This window comes from Hylobates moloch, unplaced genomic scaffold (assembly GCF_009828535.3).
Source record: "Hylobates moloch isolate HMO894 unplaced genomic scaffold, HMol_V3 SCAFFOLD_5, whole genome shotgun sequence".
NCBI classification, from domain to species: domain Eukaryota; kingdom Metazoa; phylum Chordata; class Mammalia; order Primates; family Hylobatidae; genus Hylobates; species Hylobates moloch.
Genome location: NW_026652280.1, coordinates 157,767,067 through 157,788,914, shown reverse-complemented (window position 1 = coordinate 157,788,914; position 21,848 = coordinate 157,767,067). Strand labels below are relative to the sequence as shown.

Below are 21,848 nucleotides of genomic sequence, written 5' to 3'. Positions count from 1 at the left end.
CTCCTGGATAATATCCTGCAGAGTGTTTTCCAACTTGTTTCCATTCTCCCCGTCACTTTCAGATACACCAATCAAACATAGATTTGGTCTTTTCACATAGTCCCATATTCCTGGGAGGCTTTATTCGTTTCTTTTTACTCTTTTTTCTCTTAACTTCTCCTCTCGCTTCATTTCATTAATTTGATCTTCAATCACTGATACTCTTTCTTCCACTTGATCAAATCAGCTACTGAAGCTTGTGCATGCATCATGTAGTTCTCGTGCCATGGTCTTCTGCTCCATCAGGTCATTTAAGGTCTTCACTACTCTGTTTATTCTAGTTAGCCATGCATCTAATCTTTTTTCAAGGTTTTTAGCTTCCTTGCGATGGGTTCGAACATCCTCCTTTAGCTCAGAGACGTTATTACCGACCTTCTGAAGCCTACTTCTGTCAACTTGTCAAAGTCATTCTCTATCCAGCTTTGTTCCGTTGCTGGTGGGGAGCTGCGATCCTTTGGAGGAGAATGGGCACTCTGGTTTTTAGAATTTTCAGCTTTTCTGCTCTGGTTTCTCCCCATCTTTGTGGTTTTATCTACCTTTGGTGTTTGATGTTGGTGATCTACAGATGGGGTTTTGGTGTGGATGTTGATGCTATTCCTTTCTGTTTTTTTTGTTAATGTTGATGCTATTCCTTTCTGTTAGTTTTCCTTCTAACAGTCAGGTCCCTCAGCTGCAGGTCCGATGGAGTTTGCTGTAGGTCCACTGCAGACCCTATTTGCCTGGGTATCACCAGCAGAGGCTGCAGAACAGCAAATATTGCAGAACAGCAAATATTGCAGAACAACAAATATTGCAGAACAGCAAACATTGCTGCCTGATAACTTCCTCTGGAAGCTTCATCTCAGAGGGGCACCTTGCTATATGAGGTGTCAGTTGTCCCCTACTGGGAGGTGTCTCCCAGTTAGGCTACACAGAGGCCAGGGACCCACTTGAGGAGAAAGTCTGTCCATTCTCAGAGATCAAACACCATGCTGGGAGAAGCTCTGCTCTCTTCAGAGCTGTCAGACAGGGACGTTTAAGTCTGCAGAAGTTTCTGCTGCCTTTTGTTCAGCTATGCTCTGCCCCCAGAGATAGAGTCTACAGAGGCAGGCAGGCCTCATTGAGCTGTGGTGGGCTCCACCCAGTTTGAGCTTCCAGGCTGCTTTGTTTACCTGCTCAAGTCTCAGCAATGGTGGACAACCCTCCCCCAGCCAGGCTGCTGCCTTGCAGTTTGATCTCAGACTGCTGCGCTAGCAGCAAGGAAGGCTCAGTGGGCGTGGGACCCACTGAGCCAGGTGCAGGATATAATCTCCTTGTGTTCTGTTTGCTAAGACCATTGGAAAAGTGCAGTATTTGGGTGGCAGTGACCTGATTTTTCCTGGTACACTCTGTCACAGCTTCCCTTGGCTAGGAAAGGGAAATCCGCCAACCCCTTGCACTTCCCGGGTGAGGCGATGCCCCGCCCTGCTTTGGCTCACCTTCCATGAGCTGTACCCACTGTCCAACCAGTCTCAGTGAGATGAACCAGATACTTTAGCTGGAAATGCAGCAATCACCCATCTTCTGTGTGGATCACTCCGGGAGCTGCAGACCCTCTTTCCTTTCTTTTGTAACAACAGCAGCAATGGCAATGACAACCCCCCACCCCCCGGCCAGAAAAAATGGCCCAGTTATTAAACTGTGCTCTCAGATTAAAAATTAAAACCCAAATCTCAGCACCCACATGTAGTTGAGGGGGCCTTTGGCCACACAGAAGGGTTTTAGCAACTGTGTTCCTTTTACGATAAGGTGTCCAAGGACTGCATTCACCTAGGATGAATCACAGCAATTTGCAGCTCTGTATTGTTGGAGACATTTCAATTCTGCTATTAGCCAGCCAGAGCTCAAAGGGTTCTGCCTTCATCTGGTCCAGGATTAAGACAAAAGTGTCACTGGGACTGGAAGGGGGTGTAGGTGGCTTTGTGAACTGCAGGTGAGAACAGAGTGTGATTGAATGCCAGTGAAGCCTAAAGTCTTCAGTCCAGTTAGGGGTCCTCTAAGGAGTTTTGTCTTCATTGAGCTACCTTCTTCAAACTTTTCAGGGTATATTCTGCATGTAGATTTTCTTCAATGAGTAAAACCTTATTCATTTACTACCAGTTAAAAACCATAGATTTCTTCCTATTGTTTCATCAGTGTTGCTTATAAATTGTCACATCAACTGTTACATTAGTTTAATAGTATAAAAAAATTCTGTGAGCCTCGTCTGATTAAGGTATTGCTGAATTTTTTAAAATATTGAAATATAGTACACATAGTGTATACATCATTAGCGCATAGCTCCATATAATACATCACCATCATGCATAGGACATTTTCATCATCCCAAAAGCCAAGCTCAGGTTCCTTCCCCAAAACTACTCCCTATTTATTTACTATACAGACTTCTAAAGCTATGGTTTAGTTTCACTTGCCTTTTTTTTTTTGAGATGGAGTCTCCCTCTATTGCCCAGGCTAGAATGCAGTGGTGTGATATCAGCTCACTGCAAACTCTGCCTCCTGGGTTCAAGCAGTTCTCCTGCCTCAGCCTCCCAAGTAGCTGTGACTACAGGCATGTGCCATCACACCTGGCTAATTTTTATATTTTTAGTAGAGAAGGGATTTTACCATGTTGGCCAGGCTGGTCTTGAACTCCTGATGTCAAGTGATCTGCCCACCTGTCTCCCAAAGTGTTGGGATTATAGGTATGAGCCACTGCGCCTGGCCAGTTTTGCTTGTTTTTGACCTTACGTAAGTGGAATCATTTATATATCATCACAGTATATATTCTTTCTTGTTGAATTTCTGTGCTCAAAATAATGTTTGTAAAATTTGTTCACATTGTGTAGTTTTATTCATCATAATTGCTGTGTGGCATTTCACTAAATGAGTACACCACAATTTCTACTATGAATGGACATTTGAGTTGCTTCCATTTGGGGGCCATTACAAATAAGGCTGTTACCAATACTCCGTAAATATCTTTTTGTCCATATGTGCTTGCACTTCTGTTGGTATAAGCCTAGGAATGGAATTGCTGGGTCACAGGGTCGGTGTTTATTTCAATTTGTATTTTCTTGATGACTAATGAGGCTGAGCACCTTTCATAGGTATATTAGCTATTTGGTATCCTCTTTTTTTATACAGGAGGCATCTTGAATTGTCTGTATTTTTATGTTTGTACGAGTTTTCATGTGTTTTGGACACAAATTGCTCACATTTACGTATGTTGCAAATATCTTCTACTCTTTGGCTTACTTCCCCCCTCTTTTAATAATGTCATTTGATGAACAAAAGTTCTTAATGTAATATATCCAAGTTATCCATATTTTCCTCTATCGTTAGTGATCTTTGTGTGATTTAATACATTTTTTCTGTAGCCTCACATCATGAAGGTATTTTCTTATTTTATCTTACGGAAGCTTTATTATTTTACCCTTTACATGTAGAGCTACCACGCACTGAGAATTGATTTTTATGTGTGGTGAGACATAATGATCAAGTTTCTCTCTTTCTACCCAGACACTTACTCAATAAACTGAGCACTGTTTACTGAATGATCCTTTCTCTCCTGCTCTACAGTGCTAGCTTGCGAGATCGAATGTCCAAGTATGTGTGGATCTGTTTGAAAACTCTTTTCTGTAGTCTGTCTATCCTTACATCAATATCACACTGTCTTAATTACTGTAGTTTAATTACCTATAAGTCTTGATATCTGATGGAGTAAGTCCTTAGGCTTTAGGCTATTTACAGTCCTTTGTATTTCCGTGTATATTTTAGAAGCTGCTCAGAATTTTTTATTAAAAAACACTGCTGTGATTTTAATGGGGATTGCATATAATGGAGTTTATGTTTCATAGAGTTTTCTTCATTCTACCAAGATGGGATATTTCTCTATGTATGTAGGTCTTCAGTAATTTATCTCAATCTATGTTATTTTCTGTACAGAGGTCTTGTACATATTTTGTTAGATTTATTCAAAAGTATTTGGTAGTTTCGTTGCTACTATGAAATGATATCTGCTTTAAATTTTTGTTTTCTAATTTTTAATGCTGGTATTGATTTCATATCTTGACCTTGCATCTGGCAACCTTGCAAAGCTCACTTATTATTTATGATACTTTAATTGTAATTATTATGGATTTTCTTTGCATATATAAATAACATTTGCAAACAATCATAGTTTTATCTCTTTCTATCCCTTATACCCTTGGTTTCATTTCTGTTATTGTTGTAATTACTAGGATTTCCATTAGAATACTGTGAAGAAGTGGTGATTCTGGGCATACTTGCCTTGTTCCTAGTCTCAGAAAGCGTTCAACATTTCACCATTTATTATGATGCTGGCTTTTTATATGGCCCTGATGAAATCAAAGAAATTATCTTCCTTTCCTACTTCTTAGTCTTTTTTCATGAATAGATGTTGAATTTAATTAAATATTTTTTAACCTACTGAGATGCCAGCGATTTTTATGTTTCATGGTGTTAATACAGTGAATTACCCTGCCTGGCTTTTCCAGTGTTAAACTAGTCTTGCATTTCTAGAAATTATCCAACTTGGTTTCGATCAATTGTACTTTTTATGTATTGCTGTATTGAGTTTGCTAATATTCCTTTTAGAATATTTGCATCTATGTTTGTAAGTAATTTGGTATCAAGTTGATGGTGTCAAAATTATAGAACTTTATAAAACAAATTGGAAAATTTCTCCTTTTTCCCTATTCTCTAGAATAGTCTGTGTAATTGTCCTATTTCTTTCTCATATGTTTGGTAAAATTTACCAGTGAAGCCCCTTTTCTTTGTGGGAACAAAACTGAATATAAAATGTAAAAAATATTCATAGAGATTATTCATATACTCTATTTCTTCTTGTATCAATTTTAGTAAGTTTTTAAAGAAATTTGTCCATAACATGTAAAAATTCAAGTTTATTGGCATCAAATTGTTCATGTTATCCTCTTATTAACTCTGTAGCATCTGTGATGATATCCCCCTTTTTATTTATTTATTTATTGAGACAGGGTCTCACTCTGTTGCCCAGGCTGGAGTGTAGTGGTGCAACCAGAGCTCACAGCAACCTTGACCTCTCAGGCTCAAGCAGTGCTCCCACTTCAGCCTCCTGAGTAGCTGGGACTACAAGCATGCACCACCATGCCTAGATATTTTTTATTTTATTTTTTGTAGAAATGAGATCTCATTATGTTGTCTCAAACTCCTGAGTTCAGTGATCCTCCTATTTTGGCCTCCCAAAGTGTTGGGATTACAGGTGTGAGCCACTGTGCCCGAACCTTTCATTTTTGATGATGGGTAATTTGCTCGCTTGCTCCTGCTTCTGATCTCGTTTCTTTTTCTTGATCAGTCTTGCCAGTTTATCAATCTTACTGTACTTTTTAATGAACAAACTTTTGGCCTACTGGTTCTCTTTATTGTCATCTGTATTATATTTCATTAATTTTTTTCTGTTGTAATTTTTTACCTCCTTCTCCTGTCTTTTTTATTTAATTTGCCCGTCCTTCTAAAATCTTGGGTGGTATACTGAAACTATTGAGTTCAACCTTTTTATTACGCGCATTTCAGTATTACATGCATTTCTTTTATTACATGATATTCTAAGTATAGTTTAGCTATATCCCACAAGTTTTGATATTATCAATGTTTACATTCAATTAGTTTCAACTATTTTAAAATATTGTGAGGGGTTTTTGAAATTTGCAAGTAGTTTTAAAACTTCCAAGCATATGGGTATTTTACATTTACCTTTGTAAACATTTTTAGCTTACTTCCACTATGGTCCAAATTTATTGGAGATTTTCTTTCTGATCTTGGCCCTGCGATTCTGCACTGCCTTAGTACTTCTCAAATGACTGTATTAAGCTGGGAATCATACAGTTGAAGAAGGCCATTACATGTGCTGGGAACATGCACCTTGGAAGGCTTAGCGAGTGGTTCTCAACCTATCAGATGCAACACTATCATTTTAAATACATATATTTGCAATATTCCTTTTTCTATCCTGAAAAATAGGTAATCTAAATTTTTAGAAAACAATACAGTATCCCGTTACATGGAGGATAAATAAATAAAAAGTAATTTGTAACAAAATAATATGTTTTTCAACCTGGAAATGTTCAGGCATGACTACACTAGAAACAATGATAAAGTTGGCAGATGTTTTCTTCTACATACATTGAGTTAATATGAATGTAAGAGAAGTAAGACAATACTCAAAGAATATTTATTGTTGACACTTTTTCCTTATATTTAACATTTTGAGATAAAGGCTAAGTGAGCGTATTTGTGTGTGTATACAAGTACAATCAATGTGACTGTGACAACTGCGAATGCAAAGCTGATAAACGTGTGCTGCCTTGTTGACTCAAATACCAGAAGCTGCGTTGTCATTGATGAAGGAATATTTCGAAGTGCTGAACAATTCTTGATAAAGTTCCGAAACAAACAAAGCACGATCTTCCCTCGATTTACATGGGAGTTGCATTCCTGGAAAATTCAGTATATTTTAAAACCATGCAAAATATCCTTTTAAAAAAATACATAACATGGAGTTTAGGACCAAGACTCAGGTAACTGTAAAAATTTTTACCTACGTAAATTTCTAGTGGAGTGTTTGAAATTTGTTTAGGACAGTCTCCTTCACCGTGGGGACATTTGCAGATTTCTCCCTTGCCCACTAAATCTCAATAGCTCCTCCTCCCCCAATTATTGTGACAATCAATTCTTCCACATTCAACAAATTTTCCAACACCTCCCGAGCAGCACTGCCATCCTTGTTGAGAACGTGTATCTAATTCATCTTAAGATAGAACTGCCCCCCTTATCTCCACTTTCTCTCCCAAATTCTGTGAAAGCCCAGCACAGGCACTGGGGGATAGGATAGAGCAAGGCACTTAGGGGGATTCCCAACTTGTATCATTGAATCATCTTTAAATTTATTTTTATTATTTTTTTAAATCTCTTCTTCCAAAAAGGATGTTTTGGTGAACTGCAAAGAGATATATATAGTCAGGAAAAAGATCTGGTAAGGTGAAGAATGAAAGAAAAACAGGCAGGCAGAATAAAGCTGAAAGCTGAGCCTTGTATCTAAAACACACACTCCTAGGACTTGTGTACTCAATAGAGTTGAAAAGTAACTGGGTTGTCAATTCAAAGAGGAATACTTGATCAGATATGCAATTCTATGTCGATAAGATTAAAAACAAACTCTAGTCTAGCTCCTTTCTGCTGCTCTGTCCAATATGTCAGCCTGGAGCTGGCCTGGGGAGGGGTGCAGAGAAGCAGCCTATTGTATCTCCTTCCCAGAGTGTTCACAGGTTCCAAAATTCTACCTTTTCCCAACTGTTCTATAACACCCCAAACTCTCATTTCTTCCTAAGGACAGAGAGCAAAGAATAAATCAGGTGTGAATGACCCCTAAACTCAAACCCTCAAGGAATATGCAAACACATAGTAGAGTTCCTTTAAATATAATAAATCTTCAACTTTGAGGAAGAGGGGGAATGGGTAGGTGGGAGGCAAAGGTTTTAAATTTGGAATTTAAAATTGAATTGTCTAAACTGGCAAAAGTCTCACCACTTTCCAGTTGTGAGACTGCACACACCGTTACTTGAGTCTCCAAGCCTCATTTTTCTCTTCCGTAACATCAAAACAGAGATGACAGGGCTGACGGAATGGACTCTTTGTGGCAATAATATACCGTATTATAAACAGGACCCAAGGCCTTGCCAGGTAAGAATGAAGTCACACACCCTTACTCTTAAGGAATAAACTGTATTGTAACTGCCTCAAGGTTTTTTCTTTCACTCCAGCAGTTAAACAAGCACTGATAAGTCTCCAGCCCACAGTGAACATGGGACACATGCAACATGCATGTTTGCTTACTATGTATGCAAGCATCTCCCACTTCCTAAATATTTATTGCCCCCTGTAACCTGCTGAATATGTAAACGTAAACGTGGCCAAACAGTTCAGCATAGATTCCTGCTTTACCCGCCCTCTCCCTTGAAGTGCCTGCTTTTGGTGTCTGCTGGAGGCTATGCTTCCCAGCCTATCAGGATGGCCACCCTGTAGGCTGTAACCCTTTGTAAGAAGTAAAGCTCTCCTCTCCAAATTTCTGAACCTTGTGATTCTTCAGTTAACAGTAACATAGGGATGATAATAATCAATGCCTTATGGGTTGTTGTGAAGAAGAAATGAAATAATACAAAGCACCTAGCACCATGCCTGGCAGAGAGTCAGGAGCCAATCACTGTTTATCATATTTGCTATTATTATTATTATTATAGGCATCAGCAATCTATCAGAAGAGAAATAGTTTTCCTTTGCTCTTTGAAGAAAGGCCACCCCAGAAAGGCTTTATTGGTGTCTTCTTACTCCGTGAACTTAGTTATCTTGTAGAGGGGAACGGGAATGTCTGGAAAGAAAGAACCTGAAGCTCAGTCCCGCTACGATCACATGAAGCATCACAAAGACAGAAGGGTTGCAGGGCTGAATCCAATTCAACCACTCACTCTAGTATGTTCCTGAGTGCTGTCTTCCCTCTCTGACCCTTAAATATGTCTATGTTCACTGTCCAGAATATGATACAAGACAGGGCTTGGTATGATTAAGATGCTGCTTACTAAATGGGGAACTCTGAGATATTGCACAAGAAATCTAGAAACTTCATGAATTGGGGGTGAATTTCCCAATGGTGAAAGTTCAGAAAGACTGGCTGCCAGGGGCTTTGCCAAATACATGCTTATAAACACTTTCTCTTCCTTTAACAAGGAAAATGATAAAACTTCATAGTTACAGCAAGAAATACTGGGAGACAAAAAAATGCCCTTAAAAATTCAATAACTTAATATATTCATTCTACTTAGCTGTTACGGGAGAGAAATCAAATATCTTACTGTTGATTTTAATTTTCCAAGGGACTTTGAACTATAGGTGTGTAGGTGGCAGTAAATGCCTTCGTTGTGGCTGCTGGAGCTGCAGACTCTGCACACAGAAGTGTAGGTGGTTAGGCTTGTGTTTTCTGGGAAGCAAGGGCAAGAAAGGAGTGTACCATGGGCCAGCTACATGCCTCTGGTATCCCATTCAACACCCTCCTCCCTGCGTTACAGGAAACATCTCTCTTCCTCCATTCTTCCCAGCCTGTAACAGGACTTTCTGTCCTCTGGGGGATTGGGAAGTTATTTCCTGCCCCTTCCTCTTTTGCTTCTTCCCAAGGGAAAGAAGGACTTCTCTTCTTAGGGAGGTTGGAGAAGGGTCCTAAACGGCGGGCTCTCTCGTTTAGGCTGACTGTGCACAGGGCGAGACACTTTTTTCACTGCTTCTGCTTCCCTATGGGAAGAACAGTTGGATCCCAGCCTGGGATCTGGAGGTTGATGTCTCTCTTCTTGCTCTCCAGAATTCATTGATTTGAGGCATGCATCTGACCTCCATGTTTCTGCACCACAGACTCAATTCTCCTCATGTGCAGGTCCAGACCCAGCTGGGGTTGTATCATTTTGAAGGTCATCTGGTTGTAGGTCCACTTTAAGGTCTTCTACTCAACAACCAATAAAGGTGCTATATTCATCTGTATTTGCTAAAATATGACTATTTCTCAATTGGTTCAGAATCAGAGAAGCTCTACTACCCAGAAGAGTTGGAATGGGCCTTGAAATGTAACCTAAGCATCTTATTATGCAGGTAAAAAGCCAAAAATCGTATGCCTCTCTTGCCAGCTGACCTTCCCAGACCCCACCCAGGTCTGGCCACATAATAATGTGCATTGCCCAAGGTGGCTTGATCGCCTGGTCTGGCAGCTGGAGGAGTAGGTTCTGCACCTGACCTCACTGTGTCTTGGCTTTGTCCAAGTAGACCCCTTGCCTTCGATTGTTCTGTGCCTAATGTTTTCATTTAGAAACACTTGCATCTTTCTTCCCCTGGCAGTGCTCTGAACCCTTTTTTTTTTTGCTGGGGGCACTGTCACCAGCGTCTCAAGATATGTTCCTGTTCTGGATCTGACCCCAGTGGACTGGAACCTGCACGTAGGTCTGCTGCCTCCCTGCCTAGTACTCTTTCTGCTCCCACCAGGGTGCACACCTCTGTGAATTACATGGCTGGACTTCTCTTAACATCAGACTCTATTAACTAGAACAATAGTTTTATCTCATCCTGTGATTCAAAGACGGTTGCTAGGGAAACCAGTGGGGATATGTTTAATCTGTAAATCCTGTAATTGCCCTAAAGTAGCAACAATTCATGCGCTTGCTTCAAAAGGATTTGGACTGAACTGACTGGCAAGCAGATGAGTGAGGAAGAACAATCACAGGTTGGCTCCCCTTGTGATCTGTTCACATTCCTCATAAGGTGTTTTTTTCCTGCTGCTTTGCCAAAAAGCTAAAGGGATTAAAGAGGGAGCACTGCGGTGCCCTTCTAATGGACCGGGAAAGCTAGAAAGAGAAAATTATACAGTCCTTCTCTTCTTATGGATTCAAGTGGTCAGAGCTGAGTGATTGGAGGCTGTACTGGTGGTGATGGAGAGAGAGAAGAGGATAAATAATCCATCTTATTTTAAAATGGATTCAGAATCCTATAATTGTAGTTTGTAGGGGGCTACTAACTCCAAATGAGGAGAAGCAGGGTATTTGGGAAGTCTTATCAGAAGAGACCAGGGTGGTCTAAGCATAGGAGCACAGAGTTGGGTTTGGAGACGCGCCCAGCATCATCCCCGCCAAGCCTTTCCTTAATCCACAGCAGTATTCAGTGGGTCACCCACATGCTGCTTGCGCACTGCCAAAAATGAAGAACTTGCTCCTTTCCAGAGCAGCTCATTTTGTTTTTAAACAGCCCTGATTGTTAGAAAATCTGCCTTAAATTGAACTGAAAAATAGGGTGCCGGGGGCAGGTGGGGGGCAATTTTCCTCCTTGACTTGGCTGATTGGCAGAGCTCACAGCGGTTTCTTCATAAGACATGCCCTACCTCTGTCACAGGGCCCACACCCAGCAAGCCACACTGGCTCAAGGGCCCAGAACTATCCAGACCGTTGAAGAGTCCCACCTTGAGGCACAGGAGAGAAACAGTAGGGAGAAAACTGAACATTCCTTGATGTAGTGTTTGATTAGGAATAAAATGCACGGCTTCTGTCTCTTGGGACCCTGCAACGTTTGTGATTTAAAAAAAAAAAAGCAAAATCTAAGTGCAGACCCTGTTGCCCAGGAGAAATGTCACATGAAACTCTTCTTTATACAAAATGGTTCTGAGAATCATCACTACCATTATCGGTGGAGATGACTCAGTATTCTAGACTTAGCTAGTTATGCAAAGTCCAGGGAGGTCATTGTGCTCTTTTGGAAACATAATAGTTCCGTTAACGCAGCTGAATATCACATTTGCTCTGAGCAGCTGCATCCCACTGATGACTCACGTTGAGCTCTACAATCGGTGAAAACTTGGAGGGTATTTCTCCTTTGTAGGTGCGATATCACGTGATCCCTAAGCCCAGCTCTATTGGGACTATGGGTGTCCAGGGTCCCTCCTAGCTCCTTGCCTGCTTTTGCTGTCAAGTTTGTAAGTTCGCCTTCTGTATTTTAAAATTCAGGATTGCAGGCCGGTGCGATGGCTTGCACCTATAATCCCAGCACTTTGGGATGCTGAGGCAGAAGGATCTCTTGAGCCCAGGAGTTTGATCAAGACCAGCCAGGGAAACATAGGGAGCCCTCATCTCTACTAAAAATAAAATAAAAAAAAGTAGCCAGGTGTGGTGGCGCATGCCTGTAGCCCCAGCTACTCAGGAAGCTGAGGTGGGAGGATGGCTTGAACCTGGGAGGCCAAGGATGCAGGTAGCCATGATCGTGCCTCTGCACTACAACCTGGGCAAAAAAGCAAGACCCCTGTCTCAGTAAAATAAAATTTGGGATTGCAAGGATTGCACCCTCCTGTCTCTGGTTCTTTGTTACCTGTCCTGATCTGTGGAGTCAGGCAGTCACTACCTGTGCATAGCTGATGTATCTACATGGTCCCATTCTCTTCAGCTCTGATTTATCCAGTCCAGCATGTTTAATAAGGTTAGACGTCTGATCTACCCTTTATTTATGTCTATTCTCTCTTTTCCAATTCATTGACAGAAAAGTTGGCGGAAAGTCAGGAGCCCCGGGGAGTTTTGCTTTCTTTGATCTGTTGAAGCAGCATAATTAGTTTGCCTAATAGTATACTGCTCTTGTGAGAGGTAACATGCAAGATTTTGGAAAAAGACATCTAACCTGAGTGCTTATACTTTGCATAGCCCTTTTGCATTGTTTAGTACTACTGGTTTTTATGCTACTTAATTGTTTTAAAACAGATTTATAAAAATAGACACAATTTGCTAAATTCTCATTCAGTTCAGTCACGCTTAATGGAAAGTCTAGTTTTATATGCCACAAAGCCATAACCAAGGTGCACCTCATTGTAGAAAAAGAATCCAGAAAGAAAGAAATGGTTTTGAGCAGCAACTTTGAAAATTCCAAACTATGAAACAAAGGCAGAAATCACTGTTAGAAGGTCCTTGGCTTTCCAGGAAGTCCAAAACCCAAATGAAAAAGGCATCTTGATTTTCTCTCTGAACTCTGCTCAAGGTTTACTAAGAAACTACCTACCACGTATAAATGGGAAACACACAAAAGATGTATTTCTTGGAAGGTGAGGGGTGTTAGTGATTTTGGCCTCACATTAAGGGAGCCAGAACATGCCTGAACTGCTGGAAAGGACTGGAAGGGGTGGAAGGACAGGACGGGGTTCTGGGGCTGCATCCAGGGAAAACATGTCAGTACTGTACACCTAACACCAGATGAGTGGACAGAGACACGTCAGGAGAAAACAGGAACGCCCCGGGCTCCAAAAAGGAACGGACACAGGATTGGTGTAAGGGTATGAGGGATGAGAGAAAAGAAAAGATGGTGATACATAGTCACTTTTCTCTTTCAGAATAAGGACCTAAAACTTAACATTGGTCACTGCAATCAAAGTTTTAATATGAAAAACCAAGTACATGGCTCTGAAATTCCAGAATTTCTTGGTGGGGAGTTAGGACTAGGAAGAATCACAGCCAAAACAACTAACAGTAACTCCCATAGCAATGCTCTATGTTTAAGATGTAGATACATCCATAACATACACACTCTGGAGTAGTTTATTAAAAGACACTTAGAGCCATTCATAAAGAAATAAATGATAGTGCAAGGCAGCCAGACTCAACGGCCAGGAGGGGAGTTAGCAGTGAGTGCTCCTGGGGAGATGCTGAGGCTGGGTGGGCAGAGGGTACTGCGAGGGGGGCCTAAGGGAGCCCTCAGTGGGCCTGGGGGATAATGTCCTCAGACTTTCCCAGTGTGTGTGACCTCTGCAGCTTGAGTGTTCCTAAGGGAAGTTTGGAGGATAAAGACAGCATCTCTGGGCGAGAGATGACACCAGACCAGTGTCCTTCAGGTCTGGGACGTCACAGAGCAACAGCTGGGAAAGTGTACTGTCATTGGAGGCAAAGCGATCCAAATTCCATTCCAGAAACGTGTCCCTTGCAAATCTGTGTGCCCGCTGCTCACTGTTCAATGGTGGCAGACATTTCAGTGAAGGCAGCTCGGTGCTTCCCACGCATAGACAGACTGCTTCCCACTTCCCCACCCAAGGGGCACCTGGAAACGTGTGTACATGTGTTTGTCACAGTGTGTGTGTGAGTGTGTGTGTGTGTGTGTGTGAATATAGAGGCTACTGGTATGAAGTTTCCAGGACCAGAGATGCTTAATGTCCTGCAACACGAGGTCAGTTCCTCAGAGCAAATATGGATCCCATTATAAAACAATGTGCTTTGGACCCTGTCAAGAGGAAATTCCCTTAAAAGAACTAAATACACTTTAAGTTGGTTTCAGTAAGGTATACATTTGAATGTGTATATTCCAATGTTTTCTGCTTTTAAATTTAAAAGCTCTTAAAGTTAGAAAATAGATTAGCATAAAGAAAATGATCAAAATAATCCTCATTCCTACTATTTAAGTAATTATTAATATGTTGGTATTGATTAACATATCTTTCCATTTATGAAAATAAGAAAATTATACATAACTATGTTTTTAGTCAGCTCTTTTTAATTACTATATTGTGAATAATCTTCATTGTCTTAAATAGATCCTTTTGTGTATAATTTTTAGTTGCTGCCTAACACTGTATTTTATGTCTGTACCATTGTTGAACTATCCTTCATTGTTGAATAGCTAGATTTTTTTTTTTTTTTTTGCTATTAACACAATGTGGCAATTTATCTTTGAATGGTTTTTTACTGTCAGAGAGCAAAAGGATATTTAACAGCTGGACGGTAGGAGGATAGATAGAGTGACAAGAGTTTAGGGTCTGCAATGAGAAGACATTGCTTCAAGTCCCCACTCTGCCACTTAATAACCATGGACCTTAAGCCAGTCAGCTCAGCTTCTTTGCCTCAGCGTCCTCATCTGCCTTATGAGAATAACAATACTTACCTGGCAGGATAGCACAGGAGATTGACTGAGGAAATACACGTGAAAGTACCTTTTAACTGCACCTCACTCTGAGAAAGAAGGGGGAAAAAACATTTTCTTCCATTTCCTGTGAATCTCTCATATGCCAGGCAGTTTCCTATGTTTCACATGCTTTACTGCATTTGATCCTCATGGCTAACCTGTAAGGCAGGGGCGATTTTTTATTACCCGCACGTTACACAGAAGGGAAATGAGACACGTGGATAATCTACCCCATCATGGGCACAACGGTAGAAGTGGCAGCACAGAGATTCAGACCCGGGTCTGTGGGGCACATCCAGAGCCTTCCGGACCCAGCTCCCCGGGGAGATAAGATGAATCACCAGCTGGGGACAATCCTGAGGCCAAAAAGCTCCTGACGGCCTGCTCAGTCTTGAGTCAACAGGTCTTTTATTAGTCTTTAAAGTGGGAACCACAGTCCTTATATGCATACAATATTCGTGCATTCCAGAGCTCTTTCCCATCCATTCTCACTGTTCCTGACAATAGCTCTGTGCTGTGGGTGGGGCAGGAATCGGCTTGTGAAGCATCGTCCTATATGTTAGGACAGGGAAAATTGGAACTCTGGATGCCTGGTCCCAAATCATTTGAAATTGGACTAATCCCAGCTTATTGGGAAAGGAATCCTGTCTTTTCTACTTGGTATCTGCATAGCTTTGGGTAGCTCATTTCATTTCTCAGATTTTCAGTTTCTTCATCTCTTGAAAGAGACCAAAAACAGGAATAATGTTTATGTCAAGGATTGTCCTAAAATCCAAATGAAGTCATGGAGGATGTTAAAAATGCCTACCGCTGTGTCCCTCCCACCTCTAAGGCAGTGTACCCACTCCAGCCACCCAGCCCCTAGTGTGCTATGGTCTACACCAGATGCCCCCTTCCCACTCCACTGTGGGTGATTGGACTGAGGTGGGCAGTGAGCTCAAAGAGTAGTTCACTGGCCTTAAAGGAATTCATCAAATGCTGAACTGAATCACCTTGATTCTTCTTTTGTGGTTTTTTTCACTGATAACTGAATTTTTAATTCTACTTAGTTTTAATTAATTTTAATTTAATAGCCACATGGAGCTAGTGGTGACCATAATGCACAGCTCAAGGCTATAAGCTTATTCTCTGGGGAAAGTAAAACAGAAGTCAAAGAACATTAAAAAATTGAGAGTTTTTCTTATGGGGAAAATTGGCACACTAAAGATACCATGGACTCAGAGAAAGGCCAAAACATATATATATGAGGGAAAGAAATGGTAATGCCTGGAGGGGCCCATGTTAGTAGAATTCAGTATGAAAGTATTAGCACTTCTGGTACTATGAGGAATGAAATATTATGAAATGTTTAGTGCTATAATATAAAGACAACCTGACAAAGTATACCTTTAATTTTATTCCTGGGCTTGCAAGAAGTTATGTACTACTTATGCACTACCACCTTCACCCCCAAAAAGACCTGAACGCACAGCAATAAGTGCTAAGTATAGGTGAAAGGTAGGGTTGCCCTGCTGGCAAATGCTGATGTTAAAACTGCAATCAAAAGCCAGCTAACAAGATGGAGAGATTAAGCCTGGGATCCCAGCAGTGGGCTAAAGTTTCTCCAGGTGGGTAACCCTCTGGCTCTCAACAAAAACAAATCTCTCTAGAGAAAAGCTTCCTTAATTTGGGTTCTTAGATTTCCATGGATTAAGCAACAATATATGAGCACTCAAAATATGATCAATGAAATACAATCAAACACACAAGAAAGCAAACCACTATAAGCAAGAGGTAGAAGAGATGAGGTATGCCAGACTTCTAAGAACTTTAAATATTGGAATGAGAATATTTGAAATGTATAATTATTATAAAATTCATTCAAAAAAAATGAAGTCACAGAAATAAGCATGCAATGCTAGACTAGAAAAAGTGAAATGGTAGATTTGAAAAAGTCTTAAACATAACTTTTAGAAATGAAAAATGTTATTAAAACAGCAGAGGAAAGAATTAGTGAAGTAGAAAATAGAGTTGAAGAAACTAAACAGAATATAGCACAGGAAAAAATGATTGTAAATAAGAAGGATCAATAATCATTATAGGTTCCAAGTAAAGAAAATATATTGAACACATACAGCTAATTTTTCTCCCTTCTCCAAACTTATTAAAACTACAGCAAAGGGATTTTAATCAATCATATAAACCCACAAGGATGGGCAAAATATGAGATGAGACACCAGCAACAAACTTCTGGAAAATGGAATATAAATGAAGAATTAATAACAATGTTACCAGAGCTAAGAAAACCAAATCCTGAATTGATGGTGGGGAAGTCATTGAATCAACTGAATTTGCATTGGAACACAATACAAAAAGTAAAAAAAAAAAAAGAATATAATACAGTAAGGGGCATAAATTAGTAGGAATTAAAGATGAAATAGAGAAGAACTACCAAATCAAAAGTTCTTTAAAAAGACTATTAAAAATAGATTAATCTTTAGTAAGACTGAGAAAAGTGAAGGTGTATGTATGAACAAAGGAACGTATCTACAGATAGGCAAAATTAAATTTTAAAAAGATTTTTAAAAAATTTAAAATTAAGTTTAAAAAATATTTTAATTGCCAAAAGAGATAGTAAGAATAATCTATACTACTTTATACATTGGAAATAATTTAAAATGCTCAGAAAAATATAACTTGCGAAACCCATTGAAGAAGAAATGGAAAACCTAAATAGCCTTATAATCATTAAATAAATTAAAACGGTAGAAAAAAATTTTTCTGCAAAGAAAATAAAAGTCTCAATAATTTTAGTGAGATGTTATTATTGCATTAAATAAAAACCAAATGTCCAAGAAGAGCCAAGACATTCTGAGGACAAACAGGATGAAGGAATGTGCTTTTCTAGATTGCAAGCCTTATTAAAAAGCTAAAGTAATTAAAACAGTATGGTTTTGAGGTAAGGATAATCAAATTAGCCAGTGGAACAGACTAAGAAGCCCCCCCCCAAAATCTCTGTCTCTCTGTCTCTCTCTCTCTCCATATACATACATGTATATATATGTATATATATATATGTTTGTGTATATATGTGTGTGTGTATATATATATATATATTTGCTCGATAAAGAATATTGTGTTGTAGATCATGAGTGGCTTATTCAATAAATGGTACTGAGAGCATTAGTTATCCATATAGGAAAAAATTAAAGAAGCTCCTTATTCTCTTACATACAAAAATTAATTTTTGATGGAACAGAATCTTAAATATGGAAGGCAAAGGCTTAAAACTTTTTGAAAAAATTTAGAATATTTTTATAATCTTGAAATTTATTTAAAGAATTTTTTTAAAAGACATACATACCCATTAAAAAAGAAAACATTGTTAAATCAAGTACACAAATCATCAAAAGGTACCATAAATGAAAACATAAGGAATTCATATCTAGATTAATCTTGATCATGGTCTTAAGACTTCCAGCCTCCTGAACTGTAGGAAGTGAGTGTCTGTTGTTTAAGCCACTCTGTCTGTAGTATTTTTGTTATAGTAGCCTGAGCTAGGACAGCTTTATATAAGCCTGTCCTAGCTGAACTACCATAGCCTGACCATAGATGAACTACATCACTTGGTTCTAGCATGTTCTGTGGTTTCAATGCAGAAACCTAGAGAATAACTAAGGCTGAGAGAAAGAAGGACCACACTGGTGGGAGAAGCTGGTGACGAGTGGTAAGGAGTGGGCAACCTGGGTACTAATTCTTGTTTTTTCTTCCCCGGCCTTGTGGTCCTGGCCAAATCACGGGGCCTGTTGTCTTTTCTGTAAAGAGAAGGGCTGCTCAGTTCTCATTTGGATTCAACCTTTCCAATGGAGCATTTAAACATGGAGGAGGGATTTTTTTGGTTGTCACAAGGACTGGGGGACCCTGCTGGCTAAATATCCTCCAGTGTGTGAGACAGTTGCACCCTAAATGCCAGTGTGCCCCTATTGAGAAACATTGTCTCTTAACAGTCCTTTGAACGAGCCCTCTACATCTCTGCATGTACATGATGTTTGCTGGTGGGTCGGGAAACATTTGGATACTTTATGAAGCATGCAGCTCTCCACCCAAACCCACAGTTCAGATGGCTGCTGTCCAAACTTTAGGATCTTTAGGGCTGCAGATGAGGTGCTCTGTTCTGGTGTATGTCCTGCCTGGGGGGCTGCCCCTACCTTGCCGGAAGAAGATTTAGTTGAATTCAATTGCAGTGTCCTATTACAAACCATTTGCCCCCTTGTTCTGACAGCCAGCAGGAGCAGAAAACTAGCTTGCTCTGGTACTAACTGCATTCTCAGAACCGTGCATGCAGTGCTTTATCGTTCTGTTCAAAGCTAAGCAGTGCCCTCCTTGGGACACTCTGGGAATGTACAGTATTCATTGCTCTAAGAAAATGCCTTGGCCACAAGGAGAAAACATTCTCTGGCTGTGGCTTGAGACAACTGGGTCAGCTCCAGCCTGTGCAGAGATGTCTTTGTGGACAGAAGTCCCTCTGGGAGAAGGCAGCCCATGCTAGGGTGCATAGATTGATGAGAGGAGTGACAACTGTATTTCTCTCCTTACTTGCTCTCCTGGCCAGGTGCTCTTATGCAGTGCACTAGCTGCACAACAGTACCTACTGGCTGGACCCTCTCATTCTCTACTAATTCAGCAATCTCCTCTTGGCTTCATTCAGGAGGCTGTCTCCCCGTGGTTGCCTGAACCCAAAAGCAAAATGTGTGGGTCTCACCTACTTCTCAGGCTCTAGTTCTAAAGAATGGGCCCAGGTGTCCAGCCTCCACGGCCTGACATTCAATGCTGTGTACACTCCAGTTCCAAGTTGCTTTTCTGCTTACTGTACCCCAGACTCTCTGCTAAACAGGCTACTTTAGTCATTGCCACCCAAATAATGCCTGTGAAGTTGCACCTCCACACACTCATGCTCTTCCCTTACCCTCACCTTTTATCCAACTCTTTCAAGGCTTGGCTCATTTCCAGTCTTCTGGGAAGCTCTCTCAATCGTCCCCAATCAGGAGTTACTGAAAAGCGTCCTTGTACCTCCCATTGGTCACTGACTGCACAGTTCATGTATTGGGAACCTTGATTGTCAAGATTTTAAGTTCCTTGAAGGTGGAAACCTAATGAGAAGACTTGCCCTTCAGGCTCCTCTACTTAAGAATCATTCCGAAACAAACAGACAAACTGTTAAAGAGCAAGGAATTTGGCTCCCCGCCTAGATTGGCAGTGAGAGCATCAGAACAAGGTTGAGGCCAAATCCATGAACCTCATTGAGTTAGTTGCCCATGAACTTGGCTTGGAATGCCTTGGCCCCATCTTAAAGTCCTTCATTCTGGGGACACTGGTCAGCCTGAGGCCCGTGCTCCTTAGTCTCACCACAGGAAGCCTTCTCTCTCCATCTGTCACTCTGAGACCATACTGGCTGGAGCTCTGGGCTTACTCATATCCTGAGTCATCCAACCTCACATGTCTGTAAAAACATCCATATCCTTATAGGTGGAGGCCTCATAGATAGGTTGCTGAGTCAGATTTATGAGTTTGAGAAAGAGATGCTTTGGATGGTTTTAAAAACCTTTGGTGAGTTTGCAGCAGTCCTGGACTCAAATCTACCACCACTCAGAACAGTGAATGCCAGAAAATGCCTGGAAAAGGTCATCTCTTTGCTGAATGACCCTAGTGATGTACTCATTTCCCAGGTAACTACTGAGCCACTCTGTGTTCCCGGCACAGTTCTAGTTTCTGGAAATATACCTGAGAACAAAACAAATTCTGCCCTTATGAGCCTCCACTCCAGCTCTTGGCCAAGTCTGCTTTTCATATGATCCAAGCACTTTGGCAGGTGTTAGGGCTGTAAAAGGGATGGCATGGGAGCCCCTTGGGTAGGGGACATGGCAGACACAAGCCTCACTGTTCAAGTCTGGTGTGTGGAGCGGCTGCATCAGCACCTCCAGGGCGCATGTTAGAAATGCATCGTCTCAGGCCCTCCCCAAGACCTTCTGAGTAAGAAACTGCACTTTACAATATGATCGCAGGTGAACTGTCTGCAGGGAAAGGCTTGAAAAGCCTTGCTACAGGACAGCAAATCCCACAAGCTGTCCTACAGGGAAAGGGAGCAGGATGATAATGTGCATTTGAGAAAGAGCACATCCCATGCCTCCGATTCAGAAAGGTGGCGTGTTCAAGACTGAGATCTCCTCAGAAAGAAATGTGCTTAAAAATCCAATGCTCCTCAGCTGTATTTGATGGCTCAATAGCAAACCACTGACTGTAATCACTCAACAGAACCAGCATCCTGTGAAACACCTTGAGAAACCAGTAGTGGACCCTCGGGCATTCCCAGATTCAACTTTCTTGGCTTCAGTGAGTGCAGATGGAGTGAGCCCATGGGGTGATAACTGGCAGTTTTGCTGAGGAACAAATCTGAATCATGCCTACTGCCAGGCCGAGGCTCTGGGCCAAGGTCTCAGCTTGGGGTAGGGTGAGGATCGGAGGGCTGGAAAGATAGAGGGACTCGGAGACTGCCAACTACTGGTTAACTTGTGGCATAAGGAGGATATATACAGAAAACACTGGATTCTATAGCTGAAATGTGTCATTTGGAGAAATTTAGGAGCCAGTATAAGCATTCCTTATTTGTCATTTGGGGGATTCAAGAAAGTCATGGGCTGTATACATTCCACAGGTGTCAAGAATCTATAATGATGATGATGGCAAAGACAATGATAGATACCTTTTTAAAACTTGCTATATGCCAAGCACTGTCCTAATTCATATGTTCCCAACAGCAATGCTAAGTGGTATAATCCTCATTTCTGCAGATGAAGAAATGGAGGCACAGAGCTGGCTCCTCGTTTTAATCCCTTTCATGCTGAATGTGACTTCTGAGACCTAGGTGACAGGTAACTGACTGGTGCAGACTAAACTGGCCAGATGACGGAGTGAGCACTGGTCCCCTTTATCCCCCGAGCCAGCACCCGAAGGCTGAGAGACTTGCTCAGAGTCCCACCCCAGAAGTGGGCAAGATTCGCTTGCCCTAATTCGGCAGGTACAGGCTGGAGTGACCTCAGTGGTGGGCCTGGGAGGGGACACCTGGTTTGCTCTGGGGCAGTTGAAGGCTCAGCGCAGTGCGGGACTGCAGGTGGGACTAAGCTTGGATTGTAAGGCCTAGGGATCTTCCCACAATGCTGGTCTACACTCACTGTGTGGCCTGTGACAGGCCTCTTTCCCTGGGCCTCAGTCTTCGAAAATAGTGATACACCCCCCACCCCGCCACACCCGGTCATGGACTGCAC

The 21,848-nt window shown here is 41.3% G+C and overlaps 1 protein-coding gene across 1 annotated transcript in view; it reads right to left on the bottom strand.

Annotated features, from left to right (window-relative positions):
* Window positions 1-6,240: 6,240 nt before the first annotated feature.
* Window positions 6,241-21,848, bottom strand: part of WLS (Wnt ligand secretion mediator) — a 129,718-nt gene continuing 114,110 nt past the window's right edge. Inside the window, exon 12 of the mRNA XM_032155639.2 lies at window positions 6,241-6,534. Coding sequence (XP_032011530.1) covers window positions 6,413-6,534 — 122 coding nt within the window. The 3' untranslated portion in view covers window positions 6,241-6,412. The remainder of the gene's footprint in view (window positions 6,535-21,848) is intronic.